This window comes from Pelophylax lessonae, assembly GCF_965119305.1.
Source record: "Pelophylax lessonae genome assembly, chromosome: 6".
NCBI lineage: Eukaryota > Metazoa > Chordata > Amphibia > Anura > Ranidae > Pelophylax > Pelophylax lessonae.
Window position 1 is genome coordinate 323,282,337 of NC_138773.1, and position 19,784 is coordinate 323,302,120.

At 44.0% G+C, this 19,784-nt stretch overlaps 1 protein-coding gene across 1 annotated transcript in view; it reads right to left on the reverse strand.

Moving 5' to 3' along the window:
- TFCP2L1 (transcription factor CP2 like 1) overlaps positions 1-19,784 on the reverse strand; it is an 82,362-nt gene that overhangs the window by 27,394 nt on the left and 35,184 nt on the right. Inside the window, exons 3-8 of the mRNA XM_082262193.1 lie at positions 11,034-11,110; positions 10,831-10,936; positions 8,609-8,715; positions 7,253-7,405; positions 4,068-4,178; positions 1,708-1,799 (exon numbers count right to left, since the gene is read on the reverse strand). Coding sequence (XP_082118319.1) covers positions 1,708-1,799; positions 4,068-4,178; positions 7,253-7,405; positions 8,609-8,715; positions 10,831-10,936; positions 11,034-11,110 — 646 coding nt within the window. The remainder of the gene's footprint in view (positions 1-1,707; positions 1,800-4,067; positions 4,179-7,252; positions 7,406-8,608; positions 8,716-10,830; positions 10,937-11,033; positions 11,111-19,784) is intronic.

A 19,784-nucleotide genomic window follows, 5' to 3' on the forward strand; every position in this document is an offset into this window, starting at 1 on the left:
CCAATGCTGTGGTGAAAAATAGTGGAGCAATATCAGAAAGGAGTTTCTCAGAAAAAAATTGCAAAGAGTTTGAAGTTATCTACAGTGCATAATATCATCCAAAGATTCAGAGAATCTGGAACAATCTCTGTGTGTAAGGGTCAAGGCCATAAAACCATACTGGATGGCGGTGATCTTCGGGCCCTTAGACGGCACTGCATCACATACAGGAATGCTACTGTAATGGAAAAATCACAACATGGGCTCAGGAATACTTCCAGAAAACATTGTCGGTGAACACAATCCACCGTGCCATTCGCCGTTGCCGGCTAAAACTCTATAGGCCAAAAAAGAAGACAAATCTAAACATGATCCAGAAGCGCAGGCATTTTCTCTGGGCCAAGGCTCATTTAAAATGGACTGTGGCAAAGTGGAAAACTGTTCTGTGGTCAGACGAATCAAAATTTTAAGTTTTTTGGAAAACTGGAACGCCATGTCATCCGGACTAAAGAGTACAAGGACAACCCAAGTTATCAGCGCTCAGTTCAGAAGCCTGCATCTCTGATGGTATGGAGTTGCATGAGTGTGGCATGGACAGCTTACACATCTGGAAAGGCACCATGAATGCTGAAAGGTATATCCAAAGTCTAGAACAACATGTGCTCCCATCCAGACGTCGTCTCTTTCAGGGAAGACCTTGCATTTTCCAACATGACAATGCCAGACCACATACTGCATCAATTACAACATCATGGCTGCCTAGAAGAAGGATCCGGGTACTGAAATGGCCAGCCTGCAGTCCAGACCTTTCACCCATAGAAAACATTTGTTGCATCATAAAGAGGAAGATGGGACAAAGAAGACCTAACAGTTGAGCAACTAAAAACCTGTATTAGACAAGAATGGGACAACATTCCTATTCCTAAACTTGGGCAACTTCTCCTCAGTACCCCGACGTTTGCAGACTGTTATAAAAAGAAGAGGGGAGGTCACACAGTGGTAAACATGGCCTTGTCCCAACTTATTTGAGATGTGTTGATGCCATGAAATTTAAAATCAATTTATTTTATCACTAAAATGATAAATGTTCTCATTTTAAACATTTGATATGTCATCTATGTTGTATTCTGAATAAAATATTGAAATTTGAAACTTCCACATCATTGCATTCTGTTTTTATTCACAATTTGTACAGTGTCCCAACTTTTGGAATCGGTTTGTATACACACACACACTTTTTTAAAGAATGTTTTTTGCCCACCCAGGCGCCAACGCACCCCCCCCCCCCCATTATTCACCTAGGCAAATTATGTCAGTGCCTTCGGAGCCTCCTGGGATGTGACATTCATCATTCATATCCCAGGAGGCATCTGAGCATCACCCCATTCACTAACAGAGGAGGTGGGCGGGCCTAGCAGTGCATCCTCAGAAGGCTGCACCAGAGCCCGGAAGAGCTGATTACGTCACATAGAAACATTGCAGCGTGGGAAATTGTTCTTAGCGCAGGATCAAGTGGGAGAGAAAAAGGGGGGGGGGGAAGCGGTGGTTGGGTGAAATTCCTTTAACTGGATCTCCTCACAGCTTTATACCCAGTGAAGGGCCACAATGTTTAAAGTCCCTGTACGTTGCATGTTCACATACACCAAAATATATATATATTATGCTTTATACTTTGTGTAGAAAATACATAAAAAAAAATGCACTTAAAAAAAAAAAAAAAAAACATACCCCTCTCCTATCCCGAAGCTGTTTGGAGAGCTGTTGTAGCCAGGAGAAGATGATGAATTTGATTGACATGGCAGATCTGGCCACGGAGAACACTGCAAAATGTAAAATTGAAAGATTTGACTCATGCACACTGGGCATTTTAAATGCCGCTTCGAGGTGTCTTGCATTTTTTTTTTCCTGCCTCTAAATGCCCCCCCCCCCAATGTTAGCCTATGTGTCCATACAGACATTTAGAGGCAGTGGCAGGGCCCACTACCAATGCATTCAGGAGCAACATAGTTTTGGTGGAAATGCCTGATGCGCCTAAACACACTAGGCATGTCAAGCGCTTAAGCGTTAATTCATTTCAATGGCCAGAATAAAATATTCCAAGCCCAAGCGCTTGAAGCACTTAAAAACGCAACTAAACTTCTGCCAGAAGAAAGGCGTTCAAATGCTGGGCAAATACCCAGTGTGCATGAGGCTCTAAAATTCTTCCTACACCAGAAAAAATCCAGATCATATATAAAGTCTGCATAGGTGTCAAGGATTCACAGCATATACAGACCGGTCATGTATATGGAACTTACATTTTCTGCAAGAGTATTTTTAAAAGGAATCCCATGTGAACCCTGCATTCCTGACACACACTTAGTTTTGGTTCCAATTTCTCTCTCAAATGCCAGAGGCTAAAGGAGGAGCACAGATGTAAAAAGGAGAGTAAAACCAATTGACAAATGACCCATCGCAGTTCTTTAACCACTTCTGGACTGAAAGTGTTTACCCCCCTAATGGCCAGGTCTTTTTTTTGCAATTTGGCACAGCGTGACTAACTAGTAATGCTGTACCCAAACAAAATTTAGGTCATTTTTGTTCCCCACAAATAGAGCTTTCTATTGGTGGTATTTAATCACCTCTGCGGTTTTTATTTTTTGGGATATAAAAACAAAAAAAAAAAAAAGTCTGAAAATTTAGAAAAAATAAAAATTTATTTTCTAGTTTTTCTTATAAAAATATCCCACTAACTCAATTTTTGTCATACATTTAGGCCAAAATGTATTTTTTAGCTACGTCTGATAAAAAAAAAATCTCAAGAAGCGTATATTTATATGGTTGCGCAAAAGTTATTTATTGGTGTGCGCAAAAGTTAAAACGTCTACAAACTATGGTGTATATACTGGGATTTACGCAGCTTTTAATTTCGGACTGCCCATCTCATTTCTTGAAGTGCTAAAATGGCAGGGCAGTACAAGCCCCCCCTCTAAATTCCCAATTTTTCTAAGGTAGACAACCCAAGAAATTTCCTGAGGGGCATGTTGAGCCCATTCAACATAAAAAAAATTGTCACAGATGTTTGAAAAATCACAAAAAAAATAAAACATTTTACACAAACCTCTCATTGAAAAGCTATATTGCTCACGCATGCCATGGGTATATGTGTAATTACCCCCCAAAATACATTCTGCTGCTTCCCCAGCACCTGCATGCAAGTCGGGAGGGATTACCATTTGCTGGACAGCAGGAGATGAATTACAGCCTGCAGTTACTGGAGTTTTTCCAGAGGAAGAAGGACTCTGGCTAAGGCAGAGTCCAGAGACAGACCCAGATAGTCCAGCTTTGTGGGCAGAACCAGAGCAGACTTCTGCAAATTCAGAACCCAGCCATACACCCTCAAGCGCTTATGGGGATTTCCAGATTTTCCACCAGAGCAGGACACTCCGCTCGCAGAAGGTGGTAGTCTAAGTAGCCCAGTACCACGATCTCCCATTGGCTTAACAATGCTAGCACCGGGGCCAACACTTTTGTGAAAAACCAAGGAGCAGAAGCGAGAGCAAAGGGTAACGCCACAAACTGATAATACTCTTAATACTCCGCTCCCACGGCAAAGCAGAGGACGAGCTGGAGACCGCCACATATTGGAATGTGAAAGCAGGCGACCTTGAGGTCGATTGAGGCAAGAAAAAAAAATTCCCCTGATGCAGGGAAGCCACCACTGCACGAACGGACTCCATTCTGAACTTCTGCACCCGCACAAAGCAGTTCAGCGCCTGGAGGTTCGAAGTCAGAAATGGGATCATCACCCTTTGAGATGTGCAAAAAAATAAAAAATAAAGGTTCCAGCAGCAAAAGGGTTAAGCACAGCTATCTAGACCAGTGTCTCAACCTCATTCCTCAATTACCCACAACAGGCCATGTTTTGGGAATTTCCCTTAGATAAGCCACCTGCCAAAAGTACCAAGCCATTGAAATTGTTTCAAGGTGAAAAATCTGGAAAACATGGCCTGTTGGAGATACTTGAGGAATGAGATTGAGAAACATTGATCTAGACCTTTACAGAGTATTGTTCTGTAGACCAAGCTAGGTTCATTAGTAATTCTCACCTCTATCAGGATAGTGGTATCGAAGGATGGTTGGTATTTCTCCCTCTCTTGCATAGTTCTCTTCTCAATCTTCTCTCGGTCGGTTTTCTGTTTCCGGTCCGCTCCTTTAGGCTGGATAGATTTGCAAGACAAGAATTAGACTTTCCATGTGTATCAAATGTTACATATTCTAAGTATAGCTTTTGTTTTCCATTTTGGATAGAGTAAGGAAAGAGGTTTTAACCCAAGTCTATTTTGCTGTGTGTCCCGTTTGTTCCCATTCCATTTTTACACCCTGTTCTTGTGTAAAGTCAGAATGTCACCAGCTGACAGGGCTGGTGATGACCATAAAATTCTGAACCGAAAAATTGGAGAACAATTGAAAAGGTTTTTTTACCTTTGCGTATTCTATGCATGAACCTTCCCTCAGCCTGTACGGGAGCCTCGGCTCTCTAGGGACTCCCTCCTCATTGGCTGAGGCAGCAGCAGGAGTCACTGGCGTCCACTGCTGTCAATCACAGCCAGTGATTGAATGAGGAGAGAGGGAGGAGGAGCCAAGCCAGGGCTGTGTGTGAATAGACACAGCAGCAGCTTGGGAGTGAACCTGTTTGGGTGCCCCCATAGCAAGCCATTTGCTCTGGGGGCACTCAGCAGGAGGGAGGAACCAGGTGGGCCAGAGAAGAGGAGGACTGGGGCTGCTCTGTGCAAAACTATTACACAGAGCAGGAATGTATAACATTTTTATAAAAAAAAAAAAAAAAAAAAAAACTCTCCTTTAATGTTGCTTTTAAGCTGAACTCCAGGAAATGTCAAAAACTACCCTTGTAGTGGGACTCCCCTCACAATTAAAAAGGGCTAAATGCTGATTTTTGTCTAGGGTACCTTCAAATGTAATTTCTACTTCCTATCCCTCATCCCCCTCTAGCCCACGCTGCCCCAGTGCGCCCCTCTTCCCTCCAATGCTCCAAGTTGGGGGGCAGGCCCTCGGCTTACTCACTTACGTAGGACTGCTGGCCCTGCGTTGTATGTGACAAAGTCATAGTACTACCGACCACACCAAAGAAGTGATTTCAGGGGAACACTCACACAGAGGAAAAAGGCGTGAGGGATAAGGTAAATAACGGTGACATCAGCTGAACCTTTCAGAGCGCTGCTCCAAGCACCAATCCAAGTTCATCTGGTGACCCACATTGCTAGTGGGTGCCAGCATCCAAAGAGCCCATCCCAGCACGCTACAATTTGTATAGAAGCAGAAAGGAGGACGGCGCACACTGAACAGCCTAAACCCTTTGTGAATGAAAAAGGGAAGTTCTGCTTTTCCTCCTCCCCCCTCCTTTACATTTTGTACTTTTTTTTGGGGGGGGGGGGTCAAAATCAGGTACCCGCTTCCCCCACTTCCGGTCAGATCGCTGCTGAAGTTCGGCCCCTCTCCTTCCCCCGCATCCTTCTGGGACACATCACAGGTCCCAGAAGACTGCAGGACCAATGCCACAAGGCTTCACTGCCGGTTTCCCTTAGCGAAGATGCCAGCGCCTGCACCCAAAGCCAATTAAAGAATCAGTTCGGGTGAGGACATCGCTGGGTCCCTGGACAGGCAAGTGTCACATTAACCACTTAAGCCCCGGAAGATTTTACCCCCTTCCTGACCAGGGGGTATTTTGCGATTCGGCACTGCGTGACTTTAACGGACAATTGCGCGGTCGTGCGACGCTGTACCTAAACGAATTTGGCGTCCTTTTTTTCAAACAGAGCTTTCTTTTGGTGGTATTTGATCACCTGTGCGATTTTTTGATCACGCGCTATAAACAAAAAAAAGAGCGTCGATTTTGCAAAAATAGCAATATTTTTCACATTTTTTTATATGAAATTCCCCCCCAAAAAAATGTAAAAATCCAAATTTTTTAACATTTTCGGCCAATTTGTTTTATGCTACCTATGTTTGGTTAAAAAAAAAAAAAAAAAAAAAAAAAAAAAAAAAAAAAATCGCAAAAAAGCGTATTTTGATTGGTTTGCGCAAAAGTTATCGCGTTTACTAACAAAGGGAAAGATTGTCATTTTTGTTGTTTTTTTTTAACGCTAATGGCGGCGATCTGCGATTTTTTTGCGGTACTGCGACATTGCGGCGGACAGATCGGACCCTTGACTGACATTTTTGGGGTTACCAGTGACATTTCTACAGTAATCAGTGCTATATATATGCACTGTTACTGTAAAAATACACTGGTAGTGAAGGGGTTAAATTTATTTGGGAGGGAGGGGCTGTGTGTGTCCCTAGGGGCGTGCTTTCTACTGTGATTGGCTGTGGCTTGAGCTGTAAGGACACTGATCAACGGATCTACATAGTAGATCCATGTGATCAGTGTCTTTACAGCGAGGAGAATGACAGGTCGCTTGTTTACACAAGCTGCCTGACATTCTCCCTCTCCCCCGCCGATCGCTGAGTGGCCGGCGGACATTGGGTCTGCTGGTCACACGCGCGGGGGGGGGGGGTCCGTGACCACGCGGGAGCGCGCTCGCTCCCTAGACCCTCACAAGCAAGCAACGTAGCCCTACGTTAGTTTGCCTGTGAGGGGCTGACCGCCGACGTAGATAGTCGTGCGGCGGTCGGCAAGTGGTTAAAAGTCAGCAGCTACAGTATTTGTAGCTGCAGACTTACATTTTCTGGGGGAGACTGGAGCTCACTTTAAATATGAAATATATTCAGAAAAAGGCCAAATGAATTTCCTGTAATGTATAGTCAGGGAGAATTCCAGCATAAGCTACAGGAAAAGGTTTTTAATGTTTTGGAAACACATGCACCCTTGGAAGTAGTAGGGGACCATTTAATCACTGCACAGCAGCTCCTGAATGGCTTTGCAGTGCTGAGGCCTCATGCAATTCCTACAAGTTTTATCGGCCTAAAGGTAATCGGTCTTTCCTGCATTTTTGGGTTCTTCTGGGTATTTTCCTAAGGAAAAGTAAATCCACTTCCATTCAAGATGGATGTGAGATGGCAGCAAATCACCTTTTCACAGGTGTGAACCTTACAACTCTTAAGACCCCATTAGACAGTAAAAGTTTGGACAGAACCGCCTTCCATGTTAATAAAATTGCACAATTCTTTGAAGACGTTATTTCCTTGGGATGGGGTTCAGAAGGTTGAGAAGGATGAAAAGACTAAACTTTGTGAGACCATAGAAGAGCCTCCTCCAAGGAAGGATAGATACCTTAAACACCTTGATTTGGCAGCTAGCTGAGTGCAAATGTTCTGAGTACTCTCCATTCTCATTCTGCTTAAATGTATCAATCTGAATTCGGAAAGGAACTCCCTTCTCTCCGCCATGCTTCCTCGGAGTAAATTCTGTGCTGATACAATGTACCTATATAAAAAGTTAAGAAAAAAAAAAAAAAAAAAAAGTTTTTCAAGTAAACATCCACACTTCAGCTCTGAAAGATTTTACCCCCTTCATGACCAGGCTATTTTTTGCTATTTAGCACTGCGCTACTTTACCGGGTAATTGTGCGGTCAATGCTGTACCCAAATGATATTCATCTATATTTTTTTCCCCTCAGACCTTTCTTTTGGTGGTATTTAATCACTACTGTTAAATGAAAAAAGACTGAGTTTTGAAAAAACACGATATTTTCTACTTTCTGCTATAAAATCTATAAATTAAAAAAAAAAAAAAAATCTATAAAAATAATTTCTTTATAAGTTTAGGCCAAAATGTATTCTGCGATGTGGCTTTAGTAAAAAAAAAAAAATAATAATATATATATATATATATATATATATATATATATATATATATATATATATATATATATATATATTTTGATTGGTTTACATAAAAGTTATAGCATCTACAAACTTATGGTACATATACTGAATGGTTCGGATCAGCAAATTATAGTGGGACTGATAGTGCGGCGGGCAATCTGACACTGGGTGGGAACTGACACCGACATCACCAGTGACACCAAAACAGTAATACTATGCACGGTCACCGAAAAGGACACTGGCTGGGAAGGGGTTAACATTTAGGGGCAATCAAGGTAAGTGTGTGCCTAACAAGTGTTAGTGTGCTTTTTACTACACATCTTTGCAGAAAGATTGTTCACAATGTACAGAGCCCAGTGTTGATTGTCAGCACAGGGCTCTGGGCTGTGACTGGACACAGCCGAACAGCAGATTTTGGCCAGGAATCATTACCTGGGACCTGCTGACAAAATCCAGCTGTAGCCAGTGACCATGGGGAATAGCAGGGGGCATGTTTATGCCCGTAACCAAGAACAGCACGGGTGACATACATGTACGTGATCCAACCTTGGCCGTGCCGCCCTGCCGCAGTAAATGTACTGTGGCCGGGCTGCAAGTAGGTAAATAAGCTTTAGTTAAAAAAAAAAAATGTATAAATATATATATTAAAATCTGTTAGATTTCGGAAGGGTTTATGCTATGAGATCATATCAGCGACGAGTGGCTGTAAATTTGCACGTTAAGATTTTTCCCCTACTATACGCATTTCTTCTTCCTCATGAGCGCAGCTCTCTCTCAAACGTCCTTTTTCCATCTGTAGTACCTGAATAAATGCAGACGTTCGTTTGGACGGATCCCACAGGAACTCTATAGTGTTTAGTTGTGTTGGGCTAGCTCGGGGATCCAAAATGCCAACTGACAAGGGGATATCTGCAAAAGATCAAACCAAGTTCATGCCAAAATGAAATTTATTGAAAACCGGAGAACAGAAAAGGTTTGTCGCTTTCAAAACTGGTATGCGACTTGTGAGTTAAGACCACAGCTTCCATTTGAGGCATGCTACACAGGCAATTTGTTTACGTTGACAGTGAGGTTAGTTACTGTCGCTAAATCAGACAAAAACACTTAGAGCTGAACTCCAGACAAACCCCTAAATACTCTGGTAAAATGCATATATATATATATGCCAGCTGATTTACTAGGCAAAGGATTTGTATTTGTCTATCCAGTCCTGCAGTTTACACAAAGCAGCACAGCCCTGGCAGGAGGGGATACCAGATTTGCTTCAGGTGCAATTACAGGTCTACCCCCACACCCAGGGAAAAAATGAAAGGTGAAGTGGCACTCAGAGTTCCTGTTACTATGCTCCCTTCCCATCTGTATGCTCCTTTCCTTGGAGGAAACAAGCACCCCCCCCCCTCCCCCACATCGTCTCTTTAAATGCAGCTAATCAACTCCAGTTTGCCCCTCTAAGGCCACCTATGTCAATAAAGGGTGCCCCTTGTAATTAAAAAAAAAGAAAAAAAAAAAAAAGTCTGGTCCTGCTGGATAGAGGACACCTCTACAGCGGCAGCAGCGACCGAAGACAATCATTTCTCTCCACCCCCCCCCCCGTTTTTTCCTCCCCTTCCTCCCCCCCCCCCCCCCATGTATGGTTTCATTGCCCGTTATCCATATGACCTGCAACAATCTCTGTAGCCAATTATGTGTTATTTCCTATGATGACACCTGGCATGGACTCTCACGTCGTTTCCACATGGGCGTCTCCTTTACCCAAGTGTACGATTGCCGGAGATGAGACATTGGTTTCCCACATACATAGGCAGAACCACTGCTAATTACTGACTATTTATACAGCCTTTTTATAGTCAATTTATCCTCTATCGTTTTTTTTCTTTGTTTTTCTCCCTTCCCCTTTTTCTAATTCTAGTAGTGTATGCAAAAATGTACAGCTGGTTGTTATACAAAAGATACAACTTGGCCCTTATCTGTAAGCATCCCCCTCCCGCGGTGTCCCTGGTTGGGAGAAATAGCTAGATTTGGGTATTAACTAAATGCATTTGTCTTAATAGATTTTATTTTCATTACTATACAGAGCATTGATCCATTAGCTCCAGAGGAAGATAACGCGAAACATGTCGAGCACTATGGCTCAACGGAACTTTATGATTATGTGTTAACACATCGTTCGATCTTCCTGGGAAGACAGCACATCTTCCCGTCCCCTTCGGTCAGGATCGTTTCGATGTGAAGTATCAATTATCTCAATCTGTTATCCAAATGCTTTATATTTGCTCATTACTTCAATAGTAATGTAACTACCAGAACTGTTTATGTTGTACCAATATGTTTCCCTCTATGAATGGGACATTATATCGCTATGTTTTTTGTGCTTCTCTTTTGATGTTTTTATATAGACTATTTAATAAAAGGTTATATTTTTAAGTATCTAGTGCCTCCAAAGTCCACGTTTTTCCGTATAGTTTTCCAATAATTTGAAAACTAACCCTGATACAGTGAAATGTCACGTGTAGTACTGCCTAGTGAAATTTACATCCATTTTTTTACTATGCTGAGCCTTCTGTGCTTGAGTAGATCCCACCCCCTTTATGTGGTTGTTTTTCTTTTCGCTAGGTTTTTTTAGTTTTATTTTGTGTCTGCGTAGCTTTTCTCAAGGGCTCGTTGTATGCCAAATTAAAACTCAATAAAAAGTTTGTTCACAAAAATGAAGGCATCTGAAGTTCGTGTTTTTGTCATTTTACCACAGAGTTTTGAAATCGCGGACAGAATCACGGAATTCTCCCTGTGATCCGAAAATGCCAAGGTGTGAATGCTGCCTAAAGGGCAACCCAAATGCAGATCGAAAATCTAGTGCGAATGAGGAATGAGTCCTTTAAAAAAACAAAGAAAGGGAAAACCGCTACAGTAAACAATTTCCTGTAGGCAAAAAAAGAAAAAAGGATACAGAAATTCCTAAATATATTTCCACAAACTCCAAGTACTAGATCAATGTTCACAGTAAGACTAGCAGTCTCAGACACTAACCTATGTCAAGGATGCGATCCCCGGGTCGGCTCCACCGCCAACCTTCTAGCTGCTGATGTTCCGTATACTGCAAGCGCCGGTCGTGGAAGACCACCCTTATAATGCTCTGCGGGACAAGAGGACAAAAGATCAGTGAACTTTACTTCCAGGGCTAGGTTATTTCTCAGAAAAAGATGAACAGATCAGCATACCCAATAAAGTACCTTGAGATATTTGGTATTGAGGTCTTGGTACTCTCCCAATTTTCTGTTGTCAAGGAGACGGATTTCATAAGATTGGCCTGTAATAAAGGAGGGAGAAAAAAAAATAACCCTGGCTCAGCTGTCTTTAGAATGCAGTTACTGATGCATATCTCTATTTTCTAGGTCACATTCCCTGAAAGTCACAGCTGCCTAAAGTACATTTAAAAAAAAAAAAGAACAGAGTAATGTTATAGACTGTTAATTGGCAGGAGAGAACAAGCATCTAAAAAAAAAATACCACAACTTGCATTCGATTCAAGTGCATGCAGAACACTCACCCGTGCAGCAACAACGCAGGCAAGACCATGTCACACAGTGCAGCCACCACGCACACAAGGCCATGTCACCCGACCACAGTGCAGCCACCATGCACGCAAGGCCTTGTCACTCGACCACAGTGCAGCCACCACGCACGCAAGGCCTTGTCACTCGACCACAGTGCAGCCACCACGCACGCAAGGCCATGTCACTCGACCACAGTGCAGCCACCACGCAGGCAAGGCCAGGTCACTCGACCACAGTGCAGCCACCACGCAGGCAAGGCCATGTCACCCGACCACAGTGCAGCCACCACGCAGGCAAGGCCATGTCACCCGACCACAGTGCAGCCACCACGCAGGCAAGACCATGTAAACCGATCACACACTTACGCAACGCAAGATGGCCAACACCACATCACATGATCTCCACTCGCTAGCTCCCAGCCATGCAGTCTTATCGTCTCCTTTTAGAAAACTCATATCCTCCGAAGTCACACACACTTCACCCCTCCAATCACCACCTGAAGACCACACATGACCAAAGATGCCACTCAACAGCCAGAAGAATCAGACAAGTCATCGAAGGTCAACTGGGAGAAAAAAAAAAATAGGTTATTTAAGCCGATATCACATCAACTTGACATGAAGGAAAAAGTTTATAAAAAATAAAATAAAAAAGGGAACTTACCTAAAATGTTCAACTGGTGAAGTTTTATCACTTCCATATATACAGATATTTAGGGTTGGGGGGGGGGGGGGGGTTGATGAGGGTTTTCTAAGCCTAGCATATTGTCCTTTGTGCAGGTGATACACACTTGGGGGAGCAACCCATAAAAAAAGTCCTTAAATGACAGCTGCAAGTCCTTTTAGACATTAAGAGGAAAAAAAGCCTCTAACGGGGGATTAGGAGGACCCCCAAAAACCTTTAAAAAAGGATAGATCAAGCCAATTGGCTGCATACACAAAACATAATGAATACGTTATGTTTAACTTCCAAAAAGACTTGTCAGGAAATGCATGAACTGTGCTGGATCCACCCTGCCCTCGCAGTGCTAATTGGCTGCAAGTCAAAGAGTGAAAACACTATTCAGAGGCTTCAGTCCTAAGATCTCTCCCCAACCTAAGATCTTTCCCCAAACCCCCCCCCCCCCCCAAAAAAAAAATCTACCCCCACACCAATATCCACCCTAAAATCTACCCCCCGCCCCAAGGTTCATCCTAAGAGCTACCCCCCTCACCCTAATGTTCATCCCAAGATCTATTCCACACCTATGCCAACCCAATTCCCCTAGCAGCCAATACAGAGAAGCCACTGCTGGCCCAAATCCAACTCTCAGTAGTCATGTGCCAAACTCAATATAAAGAGACTACATGGAATTACAGTAGCAGAATTCAAAAATAATATTTGAAGGGATATACAACTGAAAGGCAGTTTTACATTTCTGCCAGACTTTGGTGTAAGACAAAGTTGCTGGCATGCATAGAGCAAAGATGAACTAACCACAGTATGGGAAGCACTGCATTAAGCAACAAAAGCAGCATTACTCTAAATTGTGCAAATATACTTCTGATAAGCACACTAGCAGAACATTATTAGCAAAGTTCTGGGAATTTACAGGCTCTGCGTGTCTTATTTTATATGCAGAGACAAACAGGGCCTCGGGAGCTAAGTGTTCCTAGCAGCAGGCTATTCCACCCACTGACAAAGTGGTTGCCCGTCAACTGTGCCTAGTAATTAGGCTGGCACTGTGTAATTACTTTGCTACCAGATCAGACCGAGCCAACTGTTGTAATGGATTTGTGGGAAAACCGAGTGAAGTGAGCACTGTATCTACTACATAAAAGGTCTTCCCCTGAAGCAAGCCTACTTTCACTGCTGTACAAGTCTTCTACTGCAACCAGAATACCATGTGCTGGACCACAGAGCAGGAGAGGGGTCTCAAGCCACCATTAAGTATAGATGTACATGGCTGCCAGCAGTCAGATTACAGTGCAATCGACAGCCCTCATGTCGGCTGTAATGTTAAAAGTTGTAATTATATGTTCATGTACAGAGGTTTCTAAAAAGGATAAACTTCTCAGCCTCGGGGCTGTGTAGCAGACATAGGGAACATCCACATGAAGTGGTTATGTGTGAGCAATACCAAATGCTTCTGACCTTCTGAAGTGCTCATTGCCAAGGAGTTCACAACAAAGGGAGGAAACCTGTGCCATCACTGTTCACTTTCCTATGGAAAGGAAGGTGACAGGAGTATTTATCCACTCAAAAGGCTGAATCAGAGAAGGTGGTGACAGATTTGGGAATACTTGGGAGACGGATGGGCAGAGGCCTCAACGCCTATTGCTCTCAGACAACCACCCATGTGGTGAACCCATTTTAGCACCAGTATGAGATTATAACATGGGCGTTTGTCTGGTTTTGGAATTCTCTGCCAAAGGAGGTGGTGACCACTAATATCAGGGAACATAAAATGAATACCTTTGTTACTGAACACAGCGGCCTAGAACTAGAAGTTCAGTGCAGCAGCTGACCCAGTGATTCAACCGGCAGCTTAAGGTAGAGCTCCACCTAAAAAGGGAAGCTCTGCTTGCTTCCTCCCCCCTCCGCTGCCACATTTGGCACCTTTCATGGGGGAGCAGAAACCAGTCAAAACCAGGTACCCACTCCCTCTTCCAGGTAAGATCACCCACCACATTCGCTGTACAGCGATCTACAAAATTTCAGGCCCCTCTTCCTCCCCCACCCAATGACTTCTGCGAAACACACAGGTCCCAGAAGACAGCGGAGCTATTCAGAAAGCACAGTGCGACTTGCACATGCAACGTCGCAAGGCTTTACTTCCCGTTTCCCTTAGTGAAGACGCAGGTGCCTGCACCCAGAGCCGATGGGACAGATCGGCTTGTGGTGCCGACATTGCGAGATCCCTGGACACTTAAATTCTTTCTGGATCCCTGGACACTTAATTTCTTTCTGGAACTCCTCTTTAAGCCCTTTCACACGGGCAGACTTCACTTGCTCAGAGGTAGATCTGTTTGATGAGTGGAGTGGGCGGATGACAGGTCCGTGTCCAATCTGCTTATGCAGAGCAGACAAAACCCCGCTCTGCTCTATGGGAGGTCAGGTGTAAACAGGCAGGCTTCTCCGTTTACACCCGACTGCCCCCTGATCCAATCACATGGAGGGGAACAGATTCCCATCCACTGTCACGGGGAGAAGGGGGCATTTGCATCATGTTACAACCTATACATGGAATATGGCACAAAAGGTATAAAAAAACTTGGCTTTTAAATGTTCTTGGAATAAAAATCGAAAGCTGCAGCTTCACTTTGCACAATTATTACAAATTAGGTTTATAAAGAAAAGAATCCCAGGATAACCACTGGGAATAAAAGTTGATCACAGATGCAACAATCATACACACACACATACACGTAACAGACTGGTAACAAACACACACCACAGCAAACACCCTGTATAATGGACAAGTAGTATCTGAAGCACTCCAGGGGTGGACCAAATTCAATCTCAGACAATCTCACACAATTTCACACAAGTGTCAGGGCCAGGCATTGTACCCAGTGATTTGTAAGGGTTTCAGATATTTTGCAGGCTAGTTATGGGGCAAAACCATTTACACCACATATAGAGGCCATTCAAATCTACAGCTGGTACAGTCCAACATCCATCAAGTCAACACCAGTCAACCTTCCCCACTGTTAATGGCTCCAGTGCCAATGAATTGCCAACATTTGCTGTAACTGGAGTGCTATTAAATGATTTTATGTTCAGCCTTACTTGTGCATACTGACTTTTGCAGAATGTTGTTCCCAATAATTACTGCATTCTTGTGCAGAGGCCGAGGACTGAATCATTAAGTGCTTCATTTTTTGTTAAACATTAAATGAGCAGGTCCTCATACCTAGCAATGTTAGGAAGGGCAACAGCCCAACATAAGTTTAAATGCAAATATTCTTTGCTGACCCCTTATCAGCAAATCAGGAGCTAGCATACAAACAAAAGATCCAAGTATGCCATTTACTTAGTGAAGTTGTCCTTTAAAATGTCCCCACCCCCGAGCAGCGGCTACATATCAAAATTCTTCAATTTACCCGGCACTGGAACAAAATTCCTGGGCCTGTCCAGATCCTTCTGTGTTTGTGTAAGACACCTGGCCCATTCAGTCCTATAACTGGAGCTTTACTCCTCTGGCGGAGTACCACCATGAGTATGGACCAGCCATAGAGTGTATGGGCCCAGCAGCTCTGTAGGAGCTACACCCATGCTTCAGAACCGTAAAGATCTCCGGAGCAGGGCTGAAGGTATGTTTTGAGAGGCAACTGCCACTTAGGGATGGGGGTTCATGTTAAGAACAACTTTACTAAAAGTAAGGTTGTCCTTTGAAGTGGAACTCCAGCCTCAATCTAACTAATCTTAAAAATCCCCCTCCCCCCAAAACACCTATGCTGACTGACCTGTGTAGAAAATATGTATATACTTCCTATTGTCTGACCTCTTTGGTCTGGTCACATGATCCTGTGTGTCAGCCATCAGCAGCTGCAGGGAAGAGGCGGGAGCACTCAACAATGGCTGGGAAGTGATGGTGTCACCTGTAAACTCTCATGTCCCAGCCACAGTCAGTGCTCCCTCCTCTCTCCTGGCAGCTGCAACTGGCTGATACGGGAGCCTGATCACATGACCGCATCGGAGAGGCCTGAAAATAGACAAGGATTTTTTTTAACTGGTCAAAGCTGTTAGGAGGGGAGGGAGCACTGTTAAGACTAGTTAGGCTTAGCCTGTAACCAAAGAAAAGTCCAAATGCCACATACTAAACAGAAGCCCACATACGACAAATGAAAGCAGCATGCTTCAGTCCGGCTCTAACTGGGCCACTACTGAAGCAGCTTTTACTCGTCTTACTTGGGCTTCTGTTCCGACTTTTCTTTGATTACAGAGTGCATTCAGAGCCAGGACAGGTTCCTTCCTTCCTTGTCGGCACCCTCATAGTGAGTAACTGGGGATAGCGGAATTAGGGACCTGAAACGGCACCCAAAGCTTTTTAAGCCCATTGTTAGGTTTAGGCTGGAATTCTACTTTAAGTATTATTAATTCTGGTTGTCTAAAATCTTTTGATACAGAATAGAGCAAAAAGTACAACCGTGTTTCACAGCCGCATTTAGTAATCATTCAGCAACAACTACACACAATCCAACAATGACAATTCTCCATTCACACAAAACACATTAAAGAAAAATAATAAAATGTTACTGAGTTTTGTTTTACTCCTCGGGTCAAATTGCTCTACTTGGACAAAAATATAGTACCCTCCTCCTGATCATTCCACAATGCAAAAGGTAGAGGGAAAAAAGTGAAATAGATACCTGTGAGAAGGGAGTAATTTTAGCATCACCTCCATATGGTGTACATCAGGATTTTCTCTACCCACCCACCTACAAAAGGTAGTAGGATGCAGGTTTCTGAGAATCACTCAAGCAGGCCAATTCTTTGCCCAGAACAAGCTTTTTCTCCACAGGGAAACAGGTGAAAGAAAACAGGTCAGAACTGGGAAAACAAAACACTCCCTCAGATTTGCAGACACAACTACACAAAAATCATACTGACGAGAGCGGACATTGGAGACGTGTCCTGTGGAGAGACGGCCGGGTCAGATCAAACATTGCACTAGATTCCCCAGAAATGACTGATTTTGTATAAAAAAGACATGCCACGTGTCTGGATGGTTTTTGTTGACAGTTTCTTCAGAGTCCTTGAAGTTTCTGAACTCAACAGAGGAGCCCTCTCAATGCAAAGAGCCGCCTTGAATGTTTTTTTTCTTTTTAAAATTTGCCAACCATAATTCATTAAGATTTAAAAGGACGTCTTCAGAACAAGCTGATCTCTAGTTAGGGAGGAGAACACTGACCTCCATGCACCAGTTTCAGAGAATTGCATCTTCAAAGTTCTGGTTGGGTGAAAATATTTGCCTCCCTTCCTGCTGTTTTGCAAAAGTTCCAGTGAAACCCGCTTCGAAACTTCTGGGGTTTTAAAAAATGATACGTATGGCTTTTACATAGTTATATTGGCCCAGCTTAGACCAATGTAACTATGCACATACCATACCGCTGTGGGATCCCTCCAGAACAGGGGTCTCCAAATTTAAATAAAAGGGCAAGATTACTGTCCCTTAGATCAGTGGTCCTCAACTCCGGTCCTCAGGGCCCACTAACCGGCCCGATTTTAAGTATTACCTTGGGGAGATGCAGACTAGAGTACTGCAATCACTGAGCAGCAAATGAGATCACCTGGGATGTATTTCAGTTATCTTGCAAATCTGGCCTGTTATGGCACTTTTCCACTGCAAGTACCGGCTCGGCTCTACTCGGCCCTGCTTGGCCCGGTTTGCTTTTCCACTGCTGGTACCGCATGGTATAGTGTCGGAACGGTTCGGTACGTTACGGTATAGGTTTGCTTTTCCACTAAAGTAGCACTAAAGTTAAGTGGGTGGGATAACAACGGGGTGGGTGGGATTCTCTGACCAATCAGTGGCTAGTAGTGACTGCATGCAAAGGATTGTGGGATATGGTACCAGTTTGGTACCTGTTGGAACCACAATCGAGTAGGTACTGTTTTTTCAGAGGCGTACCGTACCGTTCGGTAAAAGCAAACCTATACCGTACCGTTCCGACCCTATACCATGCGGTACCAGCAGTGGAAAAGCACAAAAGCGTGCCGAACTGGTACGGTTCCATGCAATGGAAAAGCGCCATTAGTGGGCCCTGTAGGCCAGGGTTGAGGACCACTGCCTTAGATTGTAGGAAGGCTGAACTGTGGCCAGTGAGTAGAAAATGCCCCAGCGTCAGTGGGAGCAGACAATTTCTCAGATTGGGCCGTCTGTGGGGGGAGGAATGGGGCCCCATATCAGTGAGAATAACAGCCTCATCAGTGGTAGGAACAAGGGGTCAACCGATTACTGGTGCGGCCAATTTTTGGGGGCGTATATTCACTTTTATCGAATCAGTATCGGGCACAAAATTACCGATATTGCTTCAAGGAGTTGGACTGGGTTGATACCTGCAGCTAGAGGCATCATCCCGGTACTGCTTTTAGAACAGGCGGTTAGGTTTCAGTCACTCGGCTGTCATTACAAGCAGTGGGACGGAACCCCCCCCCCCCCTCCCACCTGGGTGTCCCATCCCACCAGAGGCCCGAGTGACCGGCCAGCATGTCCGCCAGCTGGCCAAAAACCCAAAATTGGCTCCGATCAAGTCTTCGATGTAGTAACCCGGAAGCGATGTCATGACATCACTCCCTGTTACTGGAGCCTAAAAGGCACCAGATTTTTAAAAAAATCACTGTATTCAAAACAGCCAACTTGGTATTCTGAATGCTTTTAAGTGCAGAGTAGGGGTTTGATGCCATGCTGCATTGTGAACACAAGAGGTTGGCCGCTCAGCACAGGCAGCAGAGATGCTTTGCATGGTCTCACTGAATGCGAAGCATTCTGATTAGACGAGGTGGGGTGGTGATGTCACTCTCCCCTCGGACTAATCCAGACAATGCTTGCAAAGCCTTCTCTGAATGGTACCTGTGAAAAGTGGCCAACCTCCTGTTTTCACAATGTAGCAAGGCAGCTGCTCAGCACGGACCCAAAAGCTAGTTAAGAGAACTGGAGTAGCAGTGCCTGCTACATTGATTTCCAGTTTCTAGAGCAGGGTTCCTCCAGAGGTTACTAAGGATTCCTTGAGCAAAGAGCAATTTCTGCCTCTCAGACAAGTTCCCACTGACACCATTGACCTTTTTAGCTACCTGTAAGGTGACAATCCTTACCAATGACCACAAGTGTAAGGAGCATTCTTCCCAATGATCACCACACTAATGTATCACGAGTTGTAGATGTAGTAATTTTTAGCAGGGGTTCCTTGAGACCGGAAAGCTACTTCAAGGGTCCAAGCTGGAGGATGTAAAAAAAACCCATAAGGGAGTTCTTTAGCCAAGGGGCAGGGGATGAAAAGATGTCAGGAGGAAGCACTTGGAAGATGCAGATCCCTGGATCAGGCGCAAAGAGGGAAATGTAATGCCATTTGAGTTGTACCCATCTATGACCAATGTAGGGATCAGTGGTTTCTGGAATGGTCTTAATGTGTTCCCATCACCCACACACAGTGTGTGCATATTTTGCAGGCGAATTTGTAAGATCTACTGCTACCATTTGGACAATTTACAATTTCACATCAATTTGGTTAATAAAAAAACTAATTTGCCCTTCAAAAAAATTTGCAGAGGAGTTTAGGCTAACCCCTGAAGAAACTATATACAGTTTAGTGGTATAATAAGCATGATGGAACAAGCTGAGGCCACCAAGGGCCTCCAGCTCCTCTGACTACTCAGAGATCTGTAGTGTCACAATAGCTGGAGCCTCTGGAGGTTGTACGGCCTGCTATTGGCAGTCATTGC